We start from the raw sequence: 21,701 nt of genomic DNA, 5'->3' as shown, positions 1-21,701 counted from the left end.
AAGAGCTCCTGAAGAAGAGCAGTAAAACAAACAAAACAAGAAAAGAAGGGGAACAGTAGTCAACATAACTGCTGTTTTCAAAAAGGTCTTACTAACCACATCAGAAAGCAAAAAGTAAAAACAATATGGTACTTTCCTCAGATTTGTGGGTGGAAGAACAAAGCAGCAGGTTCAAACAGCTTCCCATTATAGTAAATGCAATCCATAAGGTAAACATAGTACTTCGCTAGTCCAACATAAACAACAAAAATAATCATAAAGTCATCAAGGTCCAGATTATTCAAGAAAGTCAGAAATGCACATAGACTTTATGTAAAAACTTAGATTTTCTTTGGTAGAAAAAAAAATAATGCCAACTTAAATGTTTCATTTAAATAAGCCATATAAGTGAACAAAAATTATGAAATACTTATACTCAGCAAAATTTGTTTCCAGTATTATTTTTGTTACCAAATTATCCAATGCAAAGTAAACCAGAAAATTATCTGACCCATAATTCAGTTAGGAAAACATTTCAGAATGCTACATGATTTTTCCTCCTTTGCATTTACTTTTGTATAGATATTGAGATTCAGAGTTGACATAGGGCCAAAGATGTCACAGAAAGAGACATGAAAGATGAATACTTTCATGACAAACTGATCCGTCAGAATTATGGCATCCTGTAACAAAGAATTTTTACAGTAAGACTTCATTCCCTCTAGCAAAGCATTGGAGTTAATTTTAACTGTTTAATAATAACTGAAAGTACATTTAACTGTTCTACCATTTCAGGCAGGTCCCTTGGCTCCAAATATTCCTTTATTAAGTGAGCTCTAGAAGGCATGCTTACAGAACATCTGTGTGTTTTATATGCTAATAAGGGAGGAAAAAAAAGCTTTTGGAAGACCTACATATCACATCTCCCACAGGAATCAGCTAATCACTCAGTTTAATACAGTCTTCAGCCTTCCCAGTGCCAGTCTGCTTGTTTCTTGGATAAGGGAGAAGGGATTAAAGGGGAAGAGGTGGCATGACACAAAGTTCTTGGCATTGGCTTAATTTGTTACCTATGGTACATCTTTGAAGTCAGAAAGTTTATTAAAAATTATTCTTGACAGTAAACCAGTTACTATACACAGAGGTGTAAGATACATTTCATATTAATGATCTAGTAAATTAGTGAACTGTCTTAACTGTGTTTCCAAAATATAACTTTCAACCATATATTCCTCAAATATCTGGAAGAACAGCCTAGTTTATTAGAAAGTGTAACAAAGATATGCAAATAAAAAAAAGCAGCCTGGCAAAAGAGATACCATTTTATTACAGTATACAGTGCTATTTCCATTGGAAAATGGACAAATTCCAAATGAAACTAACAGGAAAACAAAAATCTCTAACATGTACAGACCATCAATGAACATATTTAAGTTAAAAAGCCCAAACCATGGCATGTTGTGTATTTGAAGTTTTATTGATGGGAATGCAAATATAACCATGACATATCACAAAACCAATTAACAACATTTCATTAAAAGCAGTTCCTTAAAAACATCTGCAATCATCTGTAACAAATACACTGAATACACTGAAGTCAAAATGTTCTTGCAGTAGCCTGTTGTAGATGGCTACTAAAATCCCAACATCAAAATTTACAATTAAAAAATTGCAGGAATACCTAAAAAATGGGCACCTAAAATCAGGAGGTATCTCATGCAGCTGTATTTCAGGAAGTGCTGATTATTCCTTCTTAGGAAAATAAATATTCCCATTTGGTCAAAAGGTGTCCCCCCCAAAACAGAAGGCATTTCCTGATGGTTAATTACATCCTAAAACTCAAACGAATGCAGATGTTTATTGTTAACACAAATTTTTTTTTAAAAAATATGCTCTCCGGTCATAAGATTCCATTTAATTCATCAGTGTGCATACCTGAAGTGCTATGTTGCCTACATTCAGTTTTCTTGGAAGAGATACTAAAAGGACGTGAATCAACACGGTGTATTTTAGCTGAACCATTCCTTTTCTTTAAATCATTCTTTCTTTCCAAGGAGCTCATACACCTACTGACAAAGTTTGTAAAAGAATGCCATCCATCTTTTATTTATCTCTCATGTCTTCGTTGCTTGGATCTGATCTGTTAATAAAAAGAAACAGTCTTAACACAAGTAAGATTAATTCTTGCTGTATTTTGCTTTTTGAAAACATAACCCAGCATGTCCAGGTTACAGAACTACACCCATAGATATTTTGGTGCAGTTACAATAATGGGGGACAGTGCAGTTAGAGAGCTGTTTTCAATTTGCTCTCTCATCCACTTCTGAAATTCCTCCACAGCCAAGTTGCTTTCCCTGAATGTTGCTAATTAAATGGGAAGACTCTTCCACATAATTCAGTTCTCATCTTTTTCAGGGTTATAAGGCAACTTTGATGAGACTAAGGCCTGGAAGTTATGAAGTACATATTTCAATTCCTTCTACACATTTCAGCTTCCACATAAGTAAACATGAACTAACTCCCCAACAGCAAGTGATTTAAAGTTTGGTTTTTAATAACTCTCATGAAAACTTCTTTGCTATGAACAGCCACACTTCTTCACACTGCTGCCCGACTGCCACTTCTAAATTCACTTCAGACATTGCCTTATAGTTAGCAAAAATATACTGCATCCCCACTGCAAATTGTGGAAATCAGCACAATTTTCCCCACTAATAGGGAATGTGAGCTCAGTTTAGACTGTTGTGAGACAGGTTAGTTTCACTCTACTGAAGATGTGTTGGTTGCAATAGTAACCCATTACAAAATGGGGAAATATGCAAACTTGGCCTTCTCTAGGGAAAAAAGGCAAAATCTCCTGCCTCTCTCTCCTCAAACCTGTGAACTACCTGTAATGGGTCTGCAAAAGGTAGATAAGGAAGCATGGCTGTTGACAAGAACTGTGCATTCACTAACTAGGTGTCATTTCCTTCACTGAATTTTATGGCACCCTCAAGTGCCATAGAGACCCTCAAGTGGTCTAGGAATGATCAGGAGAATCACAGTAAAAAATTTCTTTTAATATCGAAGTCTTCACCCAATAAAAGTGTAATTGCCAAACTGCATGTGCTTAGGAAACAACAGTTTAAACCCAACTCCTCTTAAGCTTCTGAGGACACTGAGCCAGGGAGTTAAAGGCAATTCTTTTAGATAAAGCCCATCGATTTTCAGCTCAGAAAATCAAGTTTAACAACCCATGAGAAGTGAATAGCTATGAAGTGAATAGCTATGTGAGTGACAGCAGAAGCACCTGCTTACTGTGCTTAAAAATCTACATACACAGCATCAATATTTTGTCAGAAAATAATTAGACAAGCATTTGACATCCTTTTAAGTAGCTCAAAGCTATGTACAAAACCATCAACTCAAAATTTGGGTCAAAACTTAGAAAGTTTCTCAAAGACAAGCAGAAAATCACAGCAAAATATTACAAAACCAGAATGATATCTGAAACTAGGAAGTAATGTGATTTGGAATCTCTCTCTCTACGGTAGGATGGTGGAGGATGTACTGCTTTTCTTCTGTAGAGTAGTAAATCTCTTTGTAAAGATAAATTATTGGCTAGTATCCCTTCCTCAGAAAACATGACCAAATGTTCCTGTAGTCTGTAATAACACAGCAAAATAAGCCATCTCATTCTAATGAGCAGTAAGGATTCTAATTGGAAACGACAGTCTGGTATCCACAGATAAGTGGAGATATATAATGCAGCTGCATTTTGAAGGAAATGCAATCAGTGGCACCACCCCTGGAGCATTGCTGACATTGTGCAGCTGCCACAGCACAGAATGCCCCGGGACAGAGACACTGTCTTGCAGGTTCTCACTCTACTACGCTACCTAATACACTCACAATGTAAGCATGGTAAATTAGGGAGGGAAAATTAGGATGAGTCTGCCAAAACAATACCACACATCACTATTCTATACATATAGCAGTATACCGGAGGAGGAAAGAGACTAGATCCTTACAAACGTACAACAGAAGGATAAACAGCATCCATACCAAGTTTGTCATTAATCTGTATATGTAAAACATCATCTAAGATGGATCTGATACTTTTTTTATGTAGCTGAGAATGTCTGTGTATGCTATATCATTATAACGTAAGCTGTTCTTATTTTGGCTCTAGATTAAAGAACTGAATAATCAAAACTAGTGGATTTGTCTGTGTACTTTGCTTATTTTTCTAGCCTGCTTATTCACCATTTCCTGAGACATAATATTAAGATACGTAAAACTCAGACAGGAAGAATAAATGAAAGAAAAAACTGAACTACCACAATAATAAACTGAAGTTCAGAAGCACCTGGCATCGTTATTGTCTACAAGAAATGGTGTTCCACTGTTTGCAAGGGTATGCATTAACATTTCATAGCACACACTTTTGTCAGAGAAACTGACATGGTCTTTTAATGTACATTGAGGAGGTAAATGAAAGGCAAATATGAGACAGAGCATTAGTACTCACTGTGTAATTTGATCTGACAGCAGAAGTGGACAGAAAGAAAACAAAGGAAATAATAAGGGAAAAACCTTATAAAATGAAAAAGTTTAACAGAATGAAATAGAGCAAGAGAATTGCATATGATATACCTTGGAGCCAATCCACACCTTCTTGTAATCCTTCTCCTTTAAGAGCATCACTGGCACTGAAAGAAACAAACAAAGTTATGAAAACATTGTGAAAATACCAGTTTTAGAGGAGCCATTGCTATACCTGTAATTTATAGAATTACAAAGTAGCATCAAGTACAGTTTCCTTCACATGGAGAAGGCAGCTTCTCAAATGACATATTCTAGATATCTTCCCAATATGGAAACACCATTTCAAGATATGATCTATTTTATTTCCAGTTTCAAGGCAGAGGAATCATCCCTAGAACATGAGGCATTCTGGAAGAGCTCCGACACAAGGCAGCCACATTGTTCTGCAGTACCTCCACATAGATATCTAACTCCCTCAGAAAATGGTATAAAAGATATGTCTACTGTTTACAACAACAGCAATGAAGCAGCACCTTTCCTCCACCCACTCAGTTCCTGTATACAGTGAGGATGTTGGGAGTACTGGAGAAAGAAAGTATAGTGCCTAAATAGATCATGGCAACAGCCAGCCTAGGAGTGTCTGTTAATGTATATTAAGATTAAGCTACACTGGGAACAGTGTAAATCTACCCTTTGAATCACAAGGGTGTAACTCTTTAAAGGCCCCTCATTGTGCAGCTTACAAAAACTAGCACCACAGTGAATGTGGACTGTTACTGAGGTTAGCTATAAAATTATCTTTCAAGTAGCTTGGCAATTCATCAGTGTAATTTCTACAACAAAAAGCCCAAAACAACACCCCAAGTTTAATGTTAAAAGGCCTAAAATGAAAATTGTGGTTTTCAGCAGCATTTAGCTGCTGCTTTCATATTTATTTATAATATCTGAGGATTTGAAAACGTACATCCTTCAGAAAGACAGACACTAACTCCTATAACTAAAAAACCGCCTCAAATATCACAGGGTACAATGAGAGTACAATGTCACTCTGAGTTCACACAAGAACAGTTTACTAAGGGGCCTTTCAACAGTAGTTTACTAAAGTATCTGCAGAGTGGAAAAAATTCTAAAGGTTTTATTGTCGATATTCTGAAACCTGCAAGGCACACTAGCAGAAGAACTCTGATAACAATTCTACGCAATTTCCCAGAAAAAAATAACAGCAGCTATTCTTCTGATAAGAAAGCTGCTTTCTGATTTCACTGCAAGTCCTCCATTTAATTATTTGTGTAATAGTTCTATTCTGAAAATTTTCAAATCACAGTCTACATGAATGCACTGTGCCTTTAAAACAAGTTTCATAGTAGGTATTGTAATGTTACTACTGTTTCCACATGTGGTATCACAGCATTTTATCTGATCTAGTTTGTTATATAATATTGAGTGGCATGACAGAACTAAAATTTGAATGTAGAAATTAATACAAATACAAGGGTAGAAATAAAAAGGGAAATTTACCAGATATGCCAGGGCTTGTCTTTGATGTTTTCTAATGACAATAACTGAGATACTTTCACAGATGATATTGCATCCCTGAGGTCCATCTTGTTAGCAAAGAAGAGAATGGGCAGTCGACGGTGCTTAACATCTAGGCATGAGCAGAAGTAAAACTATCATGACATCATGCAACACTTATTAATCTCTGCAGGTAATAAGCTACAAAAAATACAAGAAGATAGTTTACTCACCTGTAACTGCACTTCTCTGAAGGTTGTATCCTACCAAGATGCAGACTGTTGGGGCATGTGGCCTCTGATTCGTGCTTCAAGAACACTCAAAATTTCTGGCAGGCTTTGGGATCTTCCACCCCCTCTACCACTAACCTTATACATACATTTAAAACTGTAGGTATATATTGCTAGTGAAGCTGAGGAACAGGAGAGCAAACTGCCTACAAATACTAAACATCTCTGCTTACTGAAGACTGGATGTATGAAACACAGAAAAATTATTTGTGTTCATTCATATCCTCACAACAGCAGTTGCATAAGGGTAGTCTGAATTACCTTTTAGTATCCTGGAAAACATCCATGAATCCATAAAATAGGAAAAAAAAATGCACACGCCTGGACGTCCCTTATCCTACCTTAATTTGAACAAAGACTTCTTTTATAGAAGCTCTTCTCAGCTAGCAGTGAGAATTACAGACAAAAACAAGTAGCCTGACAATTTCTGGCACACTTAAACATGTAAAAGCATAAGCCTCTCTGATTACCACGACGACTAGCGAGTCATTGAGAAGGAAACCAAGTATATTCTCCTCAGCCTCGCAGATGTAGAGGTCCTGAAACATTACCAGCTCTAAGAATTTTTCACATTATTTAAACAAAGGGTGAGTTACAGGATTAGAGAAAATCTAAAATTGAGTCTATCAATCAATTCCTGACAGGAAAAGAACTTAAAACCTCCCAATGATGAAAATTGCTATACAGGCTTTTTTTAAAATAGTAAAAACAAAAGCTTATTTCACAGAGGAAATAAACTAAGTATTTAAGAGCTTCAAATATAAGCTACCTGGCCCCTGCTTAAGTAGGGAAACAAAAAAAGAAAACCCCAAAACTGTCAATGCTGAAGTGGTTCCAATCTCCTCAGCTGTGTTCTTTTTAAATCCTCTATGGAACATTTCCACAAAATCAGTGGAGATAACACTATTGCCAGCCTACTCAGAGATCATGAGTGCTGACCGAAATGCTGACAATTTTCACAACAATTTACTCTACTGGAGCTGTGTTTTACTCTGACATCCTCTAACACAAATCAAAGGCCTCAAAATACAAGAAAAGAATGTAATTACAACTCTCTTTCGATTGCATAGTTGAATAGCTTTTCTGTCCTGACTGAAATTTCTACACTAATCTATAGTATAATTCAATGAACCCTGCTACCCACAGGTTGCAGGTCATGAATACATTAAAACCACAAAAATTAGTTGACATCACATATGCAAAGAGCCAAGTTAATAAAGGAATTTTCAGTGTTTTTTTAAAGCAATTTAAAAGTGGCACAACCTACCCACATAGACTCATAAATGTATATTTAAATATGTTTGCTAAATAAACCAATGGTTGCAGATACTTAGATTATTTCCCACCTTATGACATTATTTCCTATTATGCAGTATTTCCCCCTGCTATGTTTTTTACGGTTATTAATGGAAAGCTAATATTTCCTAGTTGCAAGTAGTTATAACGTATTAAAAAATAATCAACCGTACACTGGAAATGCATGATGTGTAGTTTTATACAAGTAATTCAAATTTCTAGAAATTTCATTTTATTTTAGAAGCATGTGCTTGAGGTCAAGTGACCCAAAAGTTAATATCTAAACAAGTAATCTATGACTATCGTCTTGCAAAATGCTGAAGAATGAATCTTGCTAAAAAAAAAAACAACATGATAACAGTGATCATTAAACAAGCCCGTATTTGTAGAGTGCATTGTCCACTACATAAGTAAAAATAATTTATAGTTCTGATTCATAAAAATTTCCCAGATAGTATAACTTCTAACCCCATTGATGCTTCACATTACACATTCCCTTTCACCAGAAAACCTCAGGTAAACTCTGAGAAAAAGAGAGGGAACTGTTTTACTGAAGGATTGCTAAGATTTTCAAAGGCAGGAGTTGATTCAAGGTTGTTATGCTGCATCCATTTAAACCTTAAATAAACATGTAAATTTAAACCAGTCTAGGAGGTTCACAAAGGCAGAAGCATAGATATGGAGAAAGTAGGGTATGCAGGAAGAAAAGCAGAATAATAATACAAACGAAAATATTGATATAGTAAACCTGTTATAAATTGATTCAGATAATAGCTACTTTTATCAAACATTACCACTAGAAGAACTTTTTATTCTCTTTGGTTCTCTTAGATGTGACCTATCAAAATCCAAAGCAATACAACAGAACACTCTTGCTGCATTTGACCTAAGCTCCCTCAAATCAGAAATACAAAACTGCCCTTTCCTGGTTCTAGGGAATGTACTAGGTGGTCACAGTGTTGTGATCTCTCAGAACTAGAAGACACAAACACATCATCAACTGAACAGCACTGACCTGCTAGATCAGCATTAATAACCTATTAATGCCTACATGAAAAGTCCCACCTAATCTTGCATCTCCTCAGTTTCGACATTTTCACCCTTTTGCCTTCTAATAAACCAGTAACTTAGTACAGCAGGCTTTACCTCCCACCCTTGGTCCTATATAGTTTCCATTTTACCAATGGAATCACCTTTTACTGTGGTTAATACCTTTGGTACAAAGCTTCCTGGTTTCTAAATAATCCACCTGCAGCCTCTGGTTCAGCTCATCCTCTCCTTTGACCTTTGCAAGACTGTCTTTTCACCATCTGCATTTGAAGTGGCCCATACCCTTGAACATGGAATTAGGAGGGCCCAATCAGCTCACATACACTCTACTACAGCTTTTTGGTTGAAGAACTAATCTATTGTATGCAGTCTGCATGGAAAACAAAAACATAGTAACATAATTGCCCCTTTCATGGGTTAGAAACGCAAGTCAGCTTCTCATTTCTTACTTTCAGCATGGTGAGCCCTTAAGACTCTACAAGCTTAATAAATAAATAAGAAAATACAGGATTATTTCACTTCTAAATTTTACGCATGTAGTTTTATAGTCTGGTTAATCAGAGCAACTAACTAAAGTGCTCAAAATCAAAGTTAAAATTGCTTACAAAAAGATTCCAATAATGCTGGCTATATGGAAGAGGAAAGATGCAAAGTATTGGTTGATCTCAGAACTTAATTTAAAATGTGTCCCCTCGTGTAAAAAAACCCAAAACAAACACCCTAAACCTAACCCCACAATCATGAGTTGTCTCATATTCTCTTCTATTCCATGTATCCTTTTATAGGCAATTGGAACTGACTGGTATAATTATCCATCCTTATTTATGAAGTGCAATAACAAGAAATATTACAAAGATGAAGAAAAGAAATTAAAAGTAATGCTACAGGAATTAGCTGTTTTAATCGAAAAAACGGACAGGGAGATTCTTTTTTGTATGTGTTTGTCATCATATAAAGTGTATCCAGCTTCAAAAGTGTCCAAGTCTATTTTTCCTCAAACAATGCACCTTGTGCTCTATATTGATTAATGAGAGACCAATCCAAGTCTTCGTAGGCAACTGAAGTATGATCAGTTTGCAAATGTGAATAGGCATTAAAAAAACCCCAAACTTAGTGAAGACTATTAGTGTTCCGGTATTCATGAATGGCTACCATACTTGTAAAGTACTCAGAATGCAGAATGTGTCAAATAAGAAGGGTTTCCTTAAGACAACATAACAAATATGGAGACAGAAGGGGAAAAAAGCCTCCTTACCTGGATGATTCAGAAGAGTGTTAAGTTCTTCTTTGGCCACAACCATTCTTAATTTGTCACTGCTATCAATAACAAAAATAATGGCTTGGCCTTCTCTGCATAACATAAAAAGAGCAAAGAGGTAAATCATAGGTTCTCTTAAACTGTCATTAAGAAAAGACTTCAGAAGAAACACCAATAAAAAGCAAACAAAACTGATTTTTTCCCCTCTAATTTTTGTTCTTGTTATTTACCATTAACATTTGAATCCAGTCTTATTTCTGAAATTCAACCTTTTAGTAACCTGCATTTCTCTTTTTTTTTTTTGACATGAGGTTGTTAGCTGCACAACTTATACAAGGTTCCATCTACACAGACCCTTCAGAAAAGCTTCATACTGAGGCTGAAAAATGAACTTTGAAAATGTAACCAACTGCTATTCCGACAGTGCAGTCAGACAGACATGTTTTTTGTAGAAATTATTTATTTCCTACACTAAACCAAGTTTATGTAGAGAAAGGTCAGGTACCTTTTTAGAAAAAACTGTTTCCAAAGCTGTTTAACAACTAAGCATATGCAGATTAATCTAACTTTTATAAAAGTCTGCATAAACAGGATCTTTTTTTTGTTTCGAAAAACAGGTATAAACTTTCAACTATTTCAAATCATTAAGATTTTTTGCTAGCAATATGACCACAATCACAACATGCATACATGCTGTTCAACTCCTATTTCAGGATATTAGTGATATTTTAAGACTTGATGTTTCATTTATTGAAATTCATTTGAAAGAAAAATACAGTCTGACCAATTCAGATGAACATTTATAAACACCCACAAGAAGTATTGTTAATTTACATTTGAATGCAGTATTCAGTTCTCCTTCGTTTTAGGTTTCTCGGAGACACCATTACATTGTTCACTCTCTAGCACCATCTACCTTCGTATTTTGATAAGAAACAGTCCTAGACCTACTGAAAACCAGAAATAACTTGACCAACCTCAGATTGTATGAGAAGGCCCATTCTTTTCTGAAGCACAGTAGAACTTTAACAGCAAATAAAGGTTTTCCTTATTAGCTGAGAATGCTTAGGTATTTTTCAGGTTTTGTGGTGTTTTTTGTGTGTGTGTTTTGTTGTTTTCTTTTTTTTTGTTGTTGTTTGTTTGGTTGGTTTTTGTTGTTGTTGTTTTGTTGGTTTTTTTTCCCTAGAGGAATCAAAAGTCCCAGCATGTATTTACTATCAAAAATAACTTCAAAAACAAGTAACAGTAATAGGGACACAACATCAGTTTACATTTAAGACAAGTGTACTTTGAGGACATCCTAGAAGATAGCTTCAAACGAAAGAAAAGTACTTCAAGTACTCTGAAGCAACTGCTTAGACACAAATAATTCATCAGATTGGATTGCCATTTTGCAATTCTTGCAAAATTGTATCTTCCTTAACTTTATAAACTGAACAGTTATATTATTCTTAGAAGTTAATCTTAAATACATGACTACTGTACCAGATCAGGAACAGAGGTGGATACAACCACATATTTCTCTGTCAGCGTCACCTAAGAAACTTCCCTTACTGTTAAGAGGAGAAAAGCAGTTTATGCAACACAAGGGATAAGTTACTGTGTTAAACACAGCAGTCAGAAAGATTACTTACTTATGAAGCACTCGGCTAGCATTCTGAGAGCAGCCTAAGGGCATTAGTTATTGAAATCCAAAAGTTTTGGGAGACATAAGTCTAACACACTTTAACAACGAAGATCTCCTACCCACATAACAAGTTTTCAAATTGCTAAAACATTTTGCACAGAAAGGAGATAAAGTGTTAATCCTCAATTAAAGACTACTTTAAGCTCTATCACATTAAATACTAATATTTAATCAATATTATAATGTTCAGAATTTATCTGTTCTATTTCTCCAAGCTATTTCTGTGTTGTTTACTATGGTTCACCTTATTTAGATCAGCAGCAGGTATTACAAAATAACCATGAGAAAATTTAAATGAAGATTCACATTTCATTAGAAGCTAGAAAAACAGAAAATTGTGCCTATTACCAATAAGGCTACCATAGTGTTATGAAGTACAGTGAATAGAATATCCTGTTTAATAATAATATCTAAGAATACTTGGTCAAATTTTTAGTTACATGTGTCTTACTCTTTGAGGTTAATTTCCCTCGCCTCTAAAAATCTCAGCCATCAGCCACTACCTTTTGGCACTTAAGTCACTTAACTACACAAGAATAGAAAAACAGGAAACTTAACTCATCTCTGTCCTTTCTTACAGGATTGTTTTTTTCTGTTTTCAACATTTAAATTCCACCTCCAGTAAGCTCCCTCAGTCTTTGAGTCAACAAGACCCCAAAAGGATGCTGATTAACAAAAATATAAATATTTTCATTTTTTAGAATGGAAAGAAAAGTTGTATTTATCCAGAATGACCTTCCCAAACACCAGGTGTAAGTCTTCTCTGAATAATTTCTAGCCACTAGGTACTATCATATTTCTGTTTAAATAACATACACAACAGCTAGTATGAACAACAATGCTTTAAAATAAGTGACAGGCTTACTTGTAGTAATGTTCCCAGAGGTTTCTGTATCTCCCTTGACCTGACATATCAAACACTGTAAAAGACAAACTGCAAAGAAAAGAACTGTATGAGGCACAGAAACAAAGAACAAAATCCAAACTCAAACTATTTTATTTGCTACCCTGGAAAAGATTCCCAAAGAAACTCCGGTTACTCTATCTACCCAGTTTTGCCATCTTATAGAAATATTTCACAATGGAAAATGTGTTTATTCTCTGAATAAAAACTAAACCAATTATAAAAAGTTAAATCAAATACCAAATAAGATCCCATTCAGCCTCTCTTTTTTATCATGTTAGTATTGAATATTATTTATAATGTTGAATAAATGAAATTCAGACAAGCCATTACTTAAAAACCATAGCCTGTCTTAAACTCTGTCCCTAGACAGGCACCAATAGCATCCAAAGGCTTCTGTATGCAAAATAAAAGGCTTAAAAAAACCCCAAAAAACGCCATAATTCTACCTTCAGAAACAAAAATTCCATTCCTGTAATAACAGGTTACCTCAGATGACAGAGCTACAAAGGGTAGTCTTTGCAACTTTGATATTTCACCCAAATGCTAAATATAGCAAGTCAACTTAAAGAACATTATGAAAAATTCTGATCCACTCCTGAAATGTCTACAGAGGCAACACCGAATTCCTTATTAGGCTTTCCTGATTCGAGTAGTCCCAAATAGTTCCCCAAGTAGAAGCCATACCAAAATCAGGAGGTTTAGACAAGGAAGCTCTCCAAACATCCTTTCAGCTCTATATCTAGGCATCATCTGATTCTACACCAGCTGCTCTGCCACGTATAAAGTTAGTAGCAACCCCAAACAATATTTTGATTGTAACAATAGATTAATACAGTTTTGGAGTTTTTTGTTTTGGTTTTTAGTCATTCTACATGGTGCATTTGCAGGTCTTCTCTCTTACTACAGGATCAGAATAAAGGAAAGCAATATAAATAGATTCACATTCTCACACAGCCAAATCCTAAACCTGTCTTATGTGCTTTACTGAGACAGAATGCGGTTGTTGAGCCTCCTATAAAAATATGAAACCTATCAATCCCACATGTCAGCTCAAGGAAGAAACAATTTTCTTACAGACCTCTCGTCATCCAGTGGGGCATGCTGCATGTTTTCAAGAACGACTGCACCCATTAAAAACATGTTGTGAAGGTTACATAATAATAAAATAGCATCTAATGTTACCTCCTTAAAATATCTTCGTCTCACAACATTCTTCAATCTTAGCCTTCATTCAAATAATGATTTCTTCCTCCTTTTCCTGACCTTTGCCCCTGCCATCTTTACATTGCTATGATTGTAGGCACCATCTTTCATTTAATGAGATTAGACTGCAATCTCTTCAGACTTCCTCCAGTGAGAGTGCTTAATGGAATATAGGTTACCATCTAAGCAAATGTCTCTCCTCAAGTCTGTAACAGCACTCTATTCTAAAAATTCTTAACAGACAGAAATAAGATGCTTATGCACACTATTGCAAAACTGTGGTTTTTTTTTTGTTTTGTGTTGGGCATTTTTTGTGTATGTTTTGTGTTGGGTTTGTGTGTTTGTTCTCAAACACAGTTTTATAACAGCACAAAATATACAGAATATATGCTAACACTGTCAGTCCTGGAACATGATTAGGACTCCTAGGTACTGCAGCATTTGAGCAAACTGCATGTCATGTCATTATACCACCACACATTATACATGCAAGTGAAAGAGGTAATTAAGTCCAACTATTGTATATTAATTACTAGTGCTAAATGGAGAAAATGAAAGAAACTACTACCTTGATGTCTTGAATTTCTCTATACTGAATCCTATTGTTGGAACGATGTCCTGAGTCTGAGCCTTTAAAAGAAAGTACAAATTTTACAATCAAGTTAGAAATATATTTGAAACATGAATACATTACAGATCTATTTTTCCCCAAACTGTGCAAAACAAAGACTTTCTACAAAATTAGATGCTTTATACTGAAAAAGTTCCTAAATTCAAAACATCAGGGGTTTATATTTTCTAGGAAATACAGTGAATGCATTGAAGTTGAAGACATTTTAGCCTTAAGAGTTAGATTCTACCCTTTACATTAGTCTCTGCTTACTATTATTAGTATGGGTGGATATTGCCTATGAAATAAAAAGTACACAGGTTAAGATGGAAGATAATAGCTTGAAGATTATGACTTGAGGTCAAAGTTCACAATATTTGTGCACTTTGGAAATCACAATGTGAACCCAAACAAGTCTACACAATACCCCAAGCCTATCAGATAAAAGAGGGTATAGTTCTATCAAAATAGTAGACTGGCCATATCCCCAGCTTCTATCCACAGGCTGGAGGAGCCTATTTGACTTCGGGAATTATACAGCAGACATTACACAATGGCCTCAGCATAACTCTATCCAAACTACCAGACCACTGGAAGAAATCACCATTTACCACAGAGGAACAGCCAAAACATAAAGCATTATTAATAGATCAGTCTGATAACCAGGTTTACTGCTGAGCTAGCCAAGGAACTTACCAGCTAAGTTGGTACAACAGAATAGCTCCTTTAAGAAGCATTGATACTGAGCAGGGAAGAAGGTCACATTCCTTTTGAGCTGTCTGGGAAAGTGACATGCAATCCTTTTACAGACTTTCTAGAGCCCCTTATTAAAAAAAAAACTATAAGCAGTTGACTCCTTGCATACAGCGGAAGCAAGCTTAGCTTGTTCACCTGCAGCTTCAATATGAAAAGGGCATTCCACCATCATAAACAGTTCAGCCAGCAGTTCCTGTCACCAAGGGAAAATTTGTGCAGAGTAGAAGAGGTGTTATTTCTTTAACATTTATTTCAAATGGATTTATCAAGCCCAGAAGAAACAACTGCAAACAGATGGAAAAACACCTGTTTTTGCCAGACATCTAATACATTGCTTCCAAGGCAAAGTAGCAGTTCTTCTTAAGAAGACTGGGTTGATCTAGAGCCCAAAATCATCTGTCCATTGAACTTACTAAAAACAAATTCATCAATTCTGATCTCATTACATTTGTTGCACATTAAAGAATGTCATGTCCTGCAAGGATAGGACTTACACGAGTTATACGCAAAGGTACCCATATGCGATGCAAAGCATCACATTAAATAAAAACATTCAGAAGTAAATTCTCATTATACGATTACAGTAAAGCAAACAAATTCTATTTATTCTACTTGTGTGATTCTTTTTGCACCTTCTCTGATACCTATTATTGTGATAAATCTTGAAGTCTGTGTTAAACTTTAGTTAGGAATCCTTTAGTGCTTAAGGCATGACAAAAAAATCCTGCTACAACAAATGTCTCAAAAATTAGTCAGATACATAATTTGGCTGGTACAAATTTTAGCATTTCCTCAAAATGATTGGCAGCAGATAGTAAGCACTTCATAGTCTTTCTTTATAAATCTATTTAGTTTTCAGTGGAAGAATAATTGCCAGGAATGGAAGAGTAGCAGACTCTTTACCATGTTGCATTTTTTAAACAATGTGCAGTGGTACTCTTCAGGAAAACTTCAATGGAAAATAAAAACCAAAAGCTGTGTCCTGATGCAAAAGATGCATATAACCAAGAAGCACAAGCCTCTGGCTTTGCACATGCCAACTAAAATTCATCTATTTCTGTTCTGTAAACATATCTAGAAACAAGGTAATCCTGCTTTAAATTTTGCTCAGAATAATATGCACTCTTAGTGGCCTGAAACACTTTTCTCTGGATTAATGGACTTTAAGTATAAATGCTACTTATTTTTAATGGTATTGTTCTTTAAAAATGCTTAAGTCACCACTGTGTGCATCTTCACATTATTTCACAGTATCACAGTATCACAGTATGTTTGGGATTGGAAGGGACCTCAAAAGATCATCTAGTCCAATCCCCCTGCTGGAGCAGGAACGCCTAGGTGAGGTCACACAGGAACATGTCCAGGTGGGTTTTGAATGTCTCCAGAGAAGGAGACTCCACAACCTCCCTGGGCAGCCTGTTCCAGTGCTCTGGCACCCTTACTGAGAAGAAGTTTCTTCTCAAATTTAAGTGGAACCTCTTGTGTTCCAGCTTGATCCCATTACCCCTTTGTTATTTCCTATTTTATTATTTATTATATACTTACTAGTTTTCAGGAAGAGATTAAAATAAACATGATAAATTTAGAGAAGTACAAATTCCTATACAACTGTATTAATCCCAAATGTTTGACACATCACTTGTAACTGCAATCCTGTAGCAATTATTTAAGTGACTTATGAAAACTGTTTCAGATCCTGATTTCAGCCATCAGAAACCCTTCCTTATTATGTGATCTTAGAAAAAACGTGCCACATTGACAGTTTTTTTGGGAAATGTTTTCATAATATGCACATGGGTGCTTATATTTAGTTTCAGTTAGTTGGAAACTCTTAAAACAGATTTGTTTAACTATACTAAATCAAAAATCTCTTCACATCTTTTCCATAGTAACATTTAGTACAACAGCATGCAAAACTAGTTTAAACAAACAGCAGCTCTGCAGTAAAAACATCAACCGTGTACTAAATAGGCTACTTACATTTGAAGGTTTAAGTTTATTTATGATAGTTGTTTTGCCGCTATTGTCCAAGCCAAGGCACAAAACGTGAACTTCCTTTTTCTTCAGCCCAAGCCATCCCGCTAGCTTGTCAAACAATCCCATAATTCTGGCTCAAGTACACAGGGATCACCTGTTGTTCAGAAAATCAGAGAAGGAGAGAGCCGTTGAAAAAGCTCAACATGTACGGCAGCGCTAGCACAGTAGGTGGGCATGGGACTAACAGTCCTTAAACTTTTAAAAGGACAGTGTGAATAAGACACCATACAAACACTGTCACAGCAGGTTTCCTTGGTACACTAAGCAAATGGAGTGTAAGCTGATTATGGCGAAGAGGCCTTGATACAAAAGTAGATTGGCCGTTTATAGCCCTGTCTATATAATGCAATGTCCTTGATTCACTGGGTAGCAACGTTGCCATCATTCTGAGCAGTCCAATCAGGAGCACAACTGCAACACCCCCTTACCTTCCACCAAACCGAAAAAAGGGAAGACCATTACATTTTGCTTCAAATTGTCAGTAGTCCAGTCAGTCATCATAATTTAGATGACACAGCAAAACAGTATTTCCCTTCTTCAGCACCTGCTATGTGATTTACTGAACCCCAAAGCAAACAAAGTACCCTCTGTCAATTCGATTCAAACTCTAATTGTAATAGGCTTTGTTGACATTAACGCGTATAATTAGGAACTAATTCACTACAAATAGAAACTGAATATAATAGATCCAACAGACACAAAACCAGACACCATAACATTCACCCACACCTCAGGTAGATGCCAAACTCCTACTCCTGCCCAGACACCGACTGAAGTTACCTGACAGCAGCATATTCGCAGGAGCTTACAATACGTGTTCCCTTGTGGTACCTGGCTGAACACACTCTGCAAAGAGGATAACCCTTGTATTTCAGCAATCAGACAGCTGAAATATTTGTGATACATTCAATAATAAAGCATTTAATTAATGTCAGAGGAATTCTGTGGAGTGGTGAAGGCTGTTTTTTCCTCATAATAAAGAAAAAACACACAGCACTGGCCAACTTAGATTGTGATCTTAATTACCTGGAGAAAATCATGGCAGAATGAGGAAGAGGAAAAAAGACCAATGACAAATATTTGTTTTCACTTCTTCATTAACTGATTACAAAAGGATGATTAACTGCATTTTAATAGAAATAACTTTTAAATCTTTGAATTTAATGAAGTCACGTAAGCCATCACCATTGTTTACAATGTATTTTTCTAATTTTTTAATACATGTCCTTTTAAAATCTCTATCTAGTGCATTTTGATTCAAGACTGGTAGCCATCTACAGAGTGCCTGTGTGTGTAACAGCTACACAGAGTTGTCACCAGATTAAAACAGGTCCAACATGAGGTATAGCAATTCCTTCAGACAAAAAAGAAAAAAACAACAAAAAAGCTTTTTCTTCTTACTCTCCATGTTTTATGCCCCACTCCTTTTTTAATATACATACTACTCTGAAAGCAGATAAAGGCTTACTGTTCATTATCAAATTAACCTGACAAAACCCTGCTCCAAAATGCATTACTTTCTAGTCCAATCAAGATCCTTACCTGCATACTCTAGACCAGCGGCATCAAACTCATTTTCACGGGGGGCCACATGAGCCTCACAGTTGCCTTCAAAGGGACCAATGTAATTTTAGGACTGTATAAAAAAATGTGAAAATGAGTTTGAAAGCCCTACTCTAGACAATAAGGTCAAAAAACCCCTTACAGGTACACTTAAAATAGAAAAGGAGAAAATGCAAGCACTTAAAAGATATTTCTAGGGATTTACTTTTAAACCCCAAAGCCTAAATACACATACTTTGACAACAGTTCTAGAAACATTTTAATTACAGCCATTTTTTGCAGTAATTTTTTCATAACAGTTGGCAAAGTCATTATTAAGAATATAATGGGGAAAAAGTATCCCTGACTTCTTGCCCTGCCCATCTTCTCTCATTATTTTCCTCAGTTGTGAAGAGTTACAGCAGTTAGAGCTGACACAAGTTCCTTTTTTTGACAGCTGATATTTAGTCTACAATGCTATATACCACAGGCTAGACAGGTACTCAAATTATTAAAAGTTTTGTCCAAGAACTTGTTATCAGAGTCCATAAAGCTTTACTGAGAACTGTAAGCCTGTCCGAGGCATGAGAGATTAACGCTTGTCCTGAGTACCCAGGCTGCAAAACTCTCCAAGATAAACCAGTCATGTAAAGCGTTTAGAGAGGTGGGGAGCCGCTGCCAGGCAGCGGGCCCGGGGCGAGCAGCACAGCTCCAGGGACACTCCCCGAGAGGTGCCCGGGCACACACGGTTGCCTCTCTCTAGGGGCTGCCCAGCAAGTGATCGCAACACGCTGCTCCAGTTATCAGCACGCTGAGCTGAAAGCGACAATCTGGAGAGTGATACATTAGTACATATCGCAGCTTTGCGTTTTTGAGTGGAGTAGGTGGCCTGCAGAGGTCCCTTCCAAACTGAACGCCACTCTAAGTCAGGGGTGTCCAACTCGTTTTCACCCGGGGCCTCAACAGCCTGGCGGTTGCCTTCAAAGGGCCGAATGTAATTTTAGGACTGTATAAATGTAGATATTTATAAATCCTTATATAAAAGGCAACGGCGAGGCTGATGTGGCCCTCGGAGTAAATGAGTTGGACACCCCTGCTCTAAGCCCATTTAATTAACGTGGATCGCCCAAACGTAAACGTTGAGATACCAAGGCTGTCCGAGCCAGGCACAGGAAACCCTTTCAGATTAGCATCATTTAAAACTCTAGATACAGTTTCTTTTTTTTTTTTCTTTTTTTTTTTTTTCAGGACTCCCGAATCCCACCGCACTCGGGGTGAGCGGGCAGGGAGCCAGGGCCCAGCACGACCCCGGCAGCGCCGGGAACCACAGCCGGGAAGCCCCCGGGCGACTGGGCTCCTCACCGCTGCCAGGAGGACGGACGGGGCTTCACTTCCCGCCGCCGAGACCCCTGGGCAGCACCCCTCGTAGCGGGGGCTCACGCCCCGGACAGGGCGACAAAAGGCAGCGGGTGCGAGTCCCCTCGCCCAGGGTGGGGCACGGCTCCCGCACACGATACCCCACAGGAGGTCAGGCCCAGGCAGCACCCCACAACTTCGGCTCCCGCCCTCCCCGCGGCCGCAGCACCGACCTCGGCCCGGGAGAAGTCGGCCGGGCCCGGCCGCCACGAACCGCTGCCGCCTGCGCCGTTGCCGAGGAAACCGCCACCCCGCCCCAACCAATCCCTGCCCTGTCGAGGCGTTGCTCCGCCTCCCCGCCCCCAGGAGCCCCGTCTCTTCCGGCGACGGTACCGGCCCGGCGGCCGCCGGCGGGGTTGAGGGGCGGCGGCGGGGTCTGGCGGGCTCTGCCCGGGTCGCTCCCGGAGCCCCGGCTCGGGAACCTCATCATCTCCGACAGTTCTGCGTGTTCTTGTGTCAGCTGTGCCCGGGCGCCTGTCTGGTACACCGGGCCGGCGTCGCAGGCTGATCACGCCTACGAACCGCGTTCGAGTCCGTCATGCTTTGCGTCCCTGGGTGTTTTTATCCCCACCCGTCTGCTTCTCTAGCACAGCTGAGGCAGGAGCGTTCGGTCAGATAAAGCTTCTTGTGAAGAAAAAGCCCAATAAAAACCAGCACCAAGGGTGTCCGTTCCAGTCTCTTAACATTCCGTGGTTCTATGTGTGATTCTGTGTCCATAGTAGCTCCTGTTCCTGCCGCGGGCAGTTTGCTGGAGCACAAATGTTCAGGGAAAATGTCACGCCCAGCTGGCGCTTTAGGTAATTACAGCAACTGGGGTTTGGGGAGGGGGCAGCTTGTTTAAACCGGACACAGTGCCTAGAAATACACTTTGGTAATTTTTTGCTGTGTAGCGCAGTTTGGTTAGGTGGGTTCTACGTCTGCTGTACAAACCTTAAACTACTTAGGTTGTCTTGAATTGGAAGGGACTCAAGAGGATCATCGAGTCCAGCTCCTGTCCCTGCACAGGACAACCCCACAGTTCACACCATGTGTCTGAGGGTGTTGTCCAGTCTCTTCTTGAACACTGTCAGGCTTGGGGCCGTGACACCTCCCTGGGGAGCCTGTTCCAGTGCTCCACCACCCTCTGGGGGAAGAACCTTTTCCTCATGTCCAACCTAAACCTCCCCTGGCACATCTTGTGCCATTGCCTCGGGTTCTGTCACTGGTCACCAGAGAGAAGAGATCAGTACTTGCCCTTCCTCCTTCCCTTGTGAGGAAGCTGTAGCCACCATGAGGTCTCTCAGTCTCCTCCAGGCTGAACAAACCCAGAGACTTTAGCTGCTCCTCATATGGCTTTCTCTCCAAATCACCAATTACGTAGCCCTCTTCTGGCCACTCTCCAGTAACTTAGCTACTTTTTATCCCGTGGCACTCAGAACTGCACACAGTGCTCCAGGTGAGGCCGTACCAGTGCAGAGCAGAGAGGGACAGTCACCTCACTCGCCCGGCTGGCAATGCTGTTCTTTAAATGAGCTCCACACAGAACCAGATATAAACTAAAACCCAGTCTCTTTTCTACCATATACTTAAACTTAGCTGCCAAAGTTGTTCTCAATTCTGTGAAAGCGCATGCTGTGACTTGCTATGCT

The 21,701-nt window shown here is 38.1% G+C and overlaps 1 protein-coding gene across 8 annotated transcripts; it reads right to left on the bottom strand.

Annotated features, from left to right (window-relative positions):
- Positions 1-1,283: 1,283 nt before the first annotated feature.
- On the bottom strand, positions 1,284-20,608 carry ARL6 (ADP ribosylation factor like GTPase 6). 8 transcript variants are annotated; one of them, XM_065076644.1, is made up of 9 exons: positions 20,247-20,347; positions 18,658-18,751; positions 17,059-17,209; positions 14,281-14,342; positions 12,468-12,536; positions 9,913-10,007; positions 6,025-6,154; positions 4,615-4,670; positions 1,284-2,119 (listed from the first exon to the last, which is right to left on the bottom strand). In XM_065076644.1, exons 3-9 carry the CDS (start codon positions 17,179-17,181, stop codon positions 2,094-2,096), a joined length of 561 nt encoding a protein of 186 aa, XP_064932716.1. In that variant the 5' UTR covers positions 17,182-17,209; positions 18,658-18,751; positions 20,247-20,347; the 3' UTR covers positions 1,284-2,093. The 8 variants fall into 8 exon arrangements, with proteins under 8 accessions (XP_064932716.1, XP_064932685.1, XP_064932730.1 ...); XM_065076613.1 differs by having other exon boundaries at positions 14,278-14,342; positions 20,247-20,316; XM_065076658.1 differs by lacking the exons at positions 18,658-18,751; positions 20,247-20,347 and adding an exon at positions 20,496-20,608.
- Between the last annotated feature and the right edge of the window lie 1,093 nt (positions 20,609-21,701).

The sequence above is a fragment of the Columba livia genome, chromosome 1 (assembly GCF_036013475.1).
Source record: "Columba livia isolate bColLiv1 breed racing homer chromosome 1, bColLiv1.pat.W.v2, whole genome shotgun sequence".
NCBI lineage: Eukaryota > Metazoa > Chordata > Aves > Columbiformes > Columbidae > Columba > Columba livia.
The sequence above is the reverse complement of the archived record's forward strand: the minus strand, read 5'-3'. Positions and strand labels throughout refer to the sequence as shown.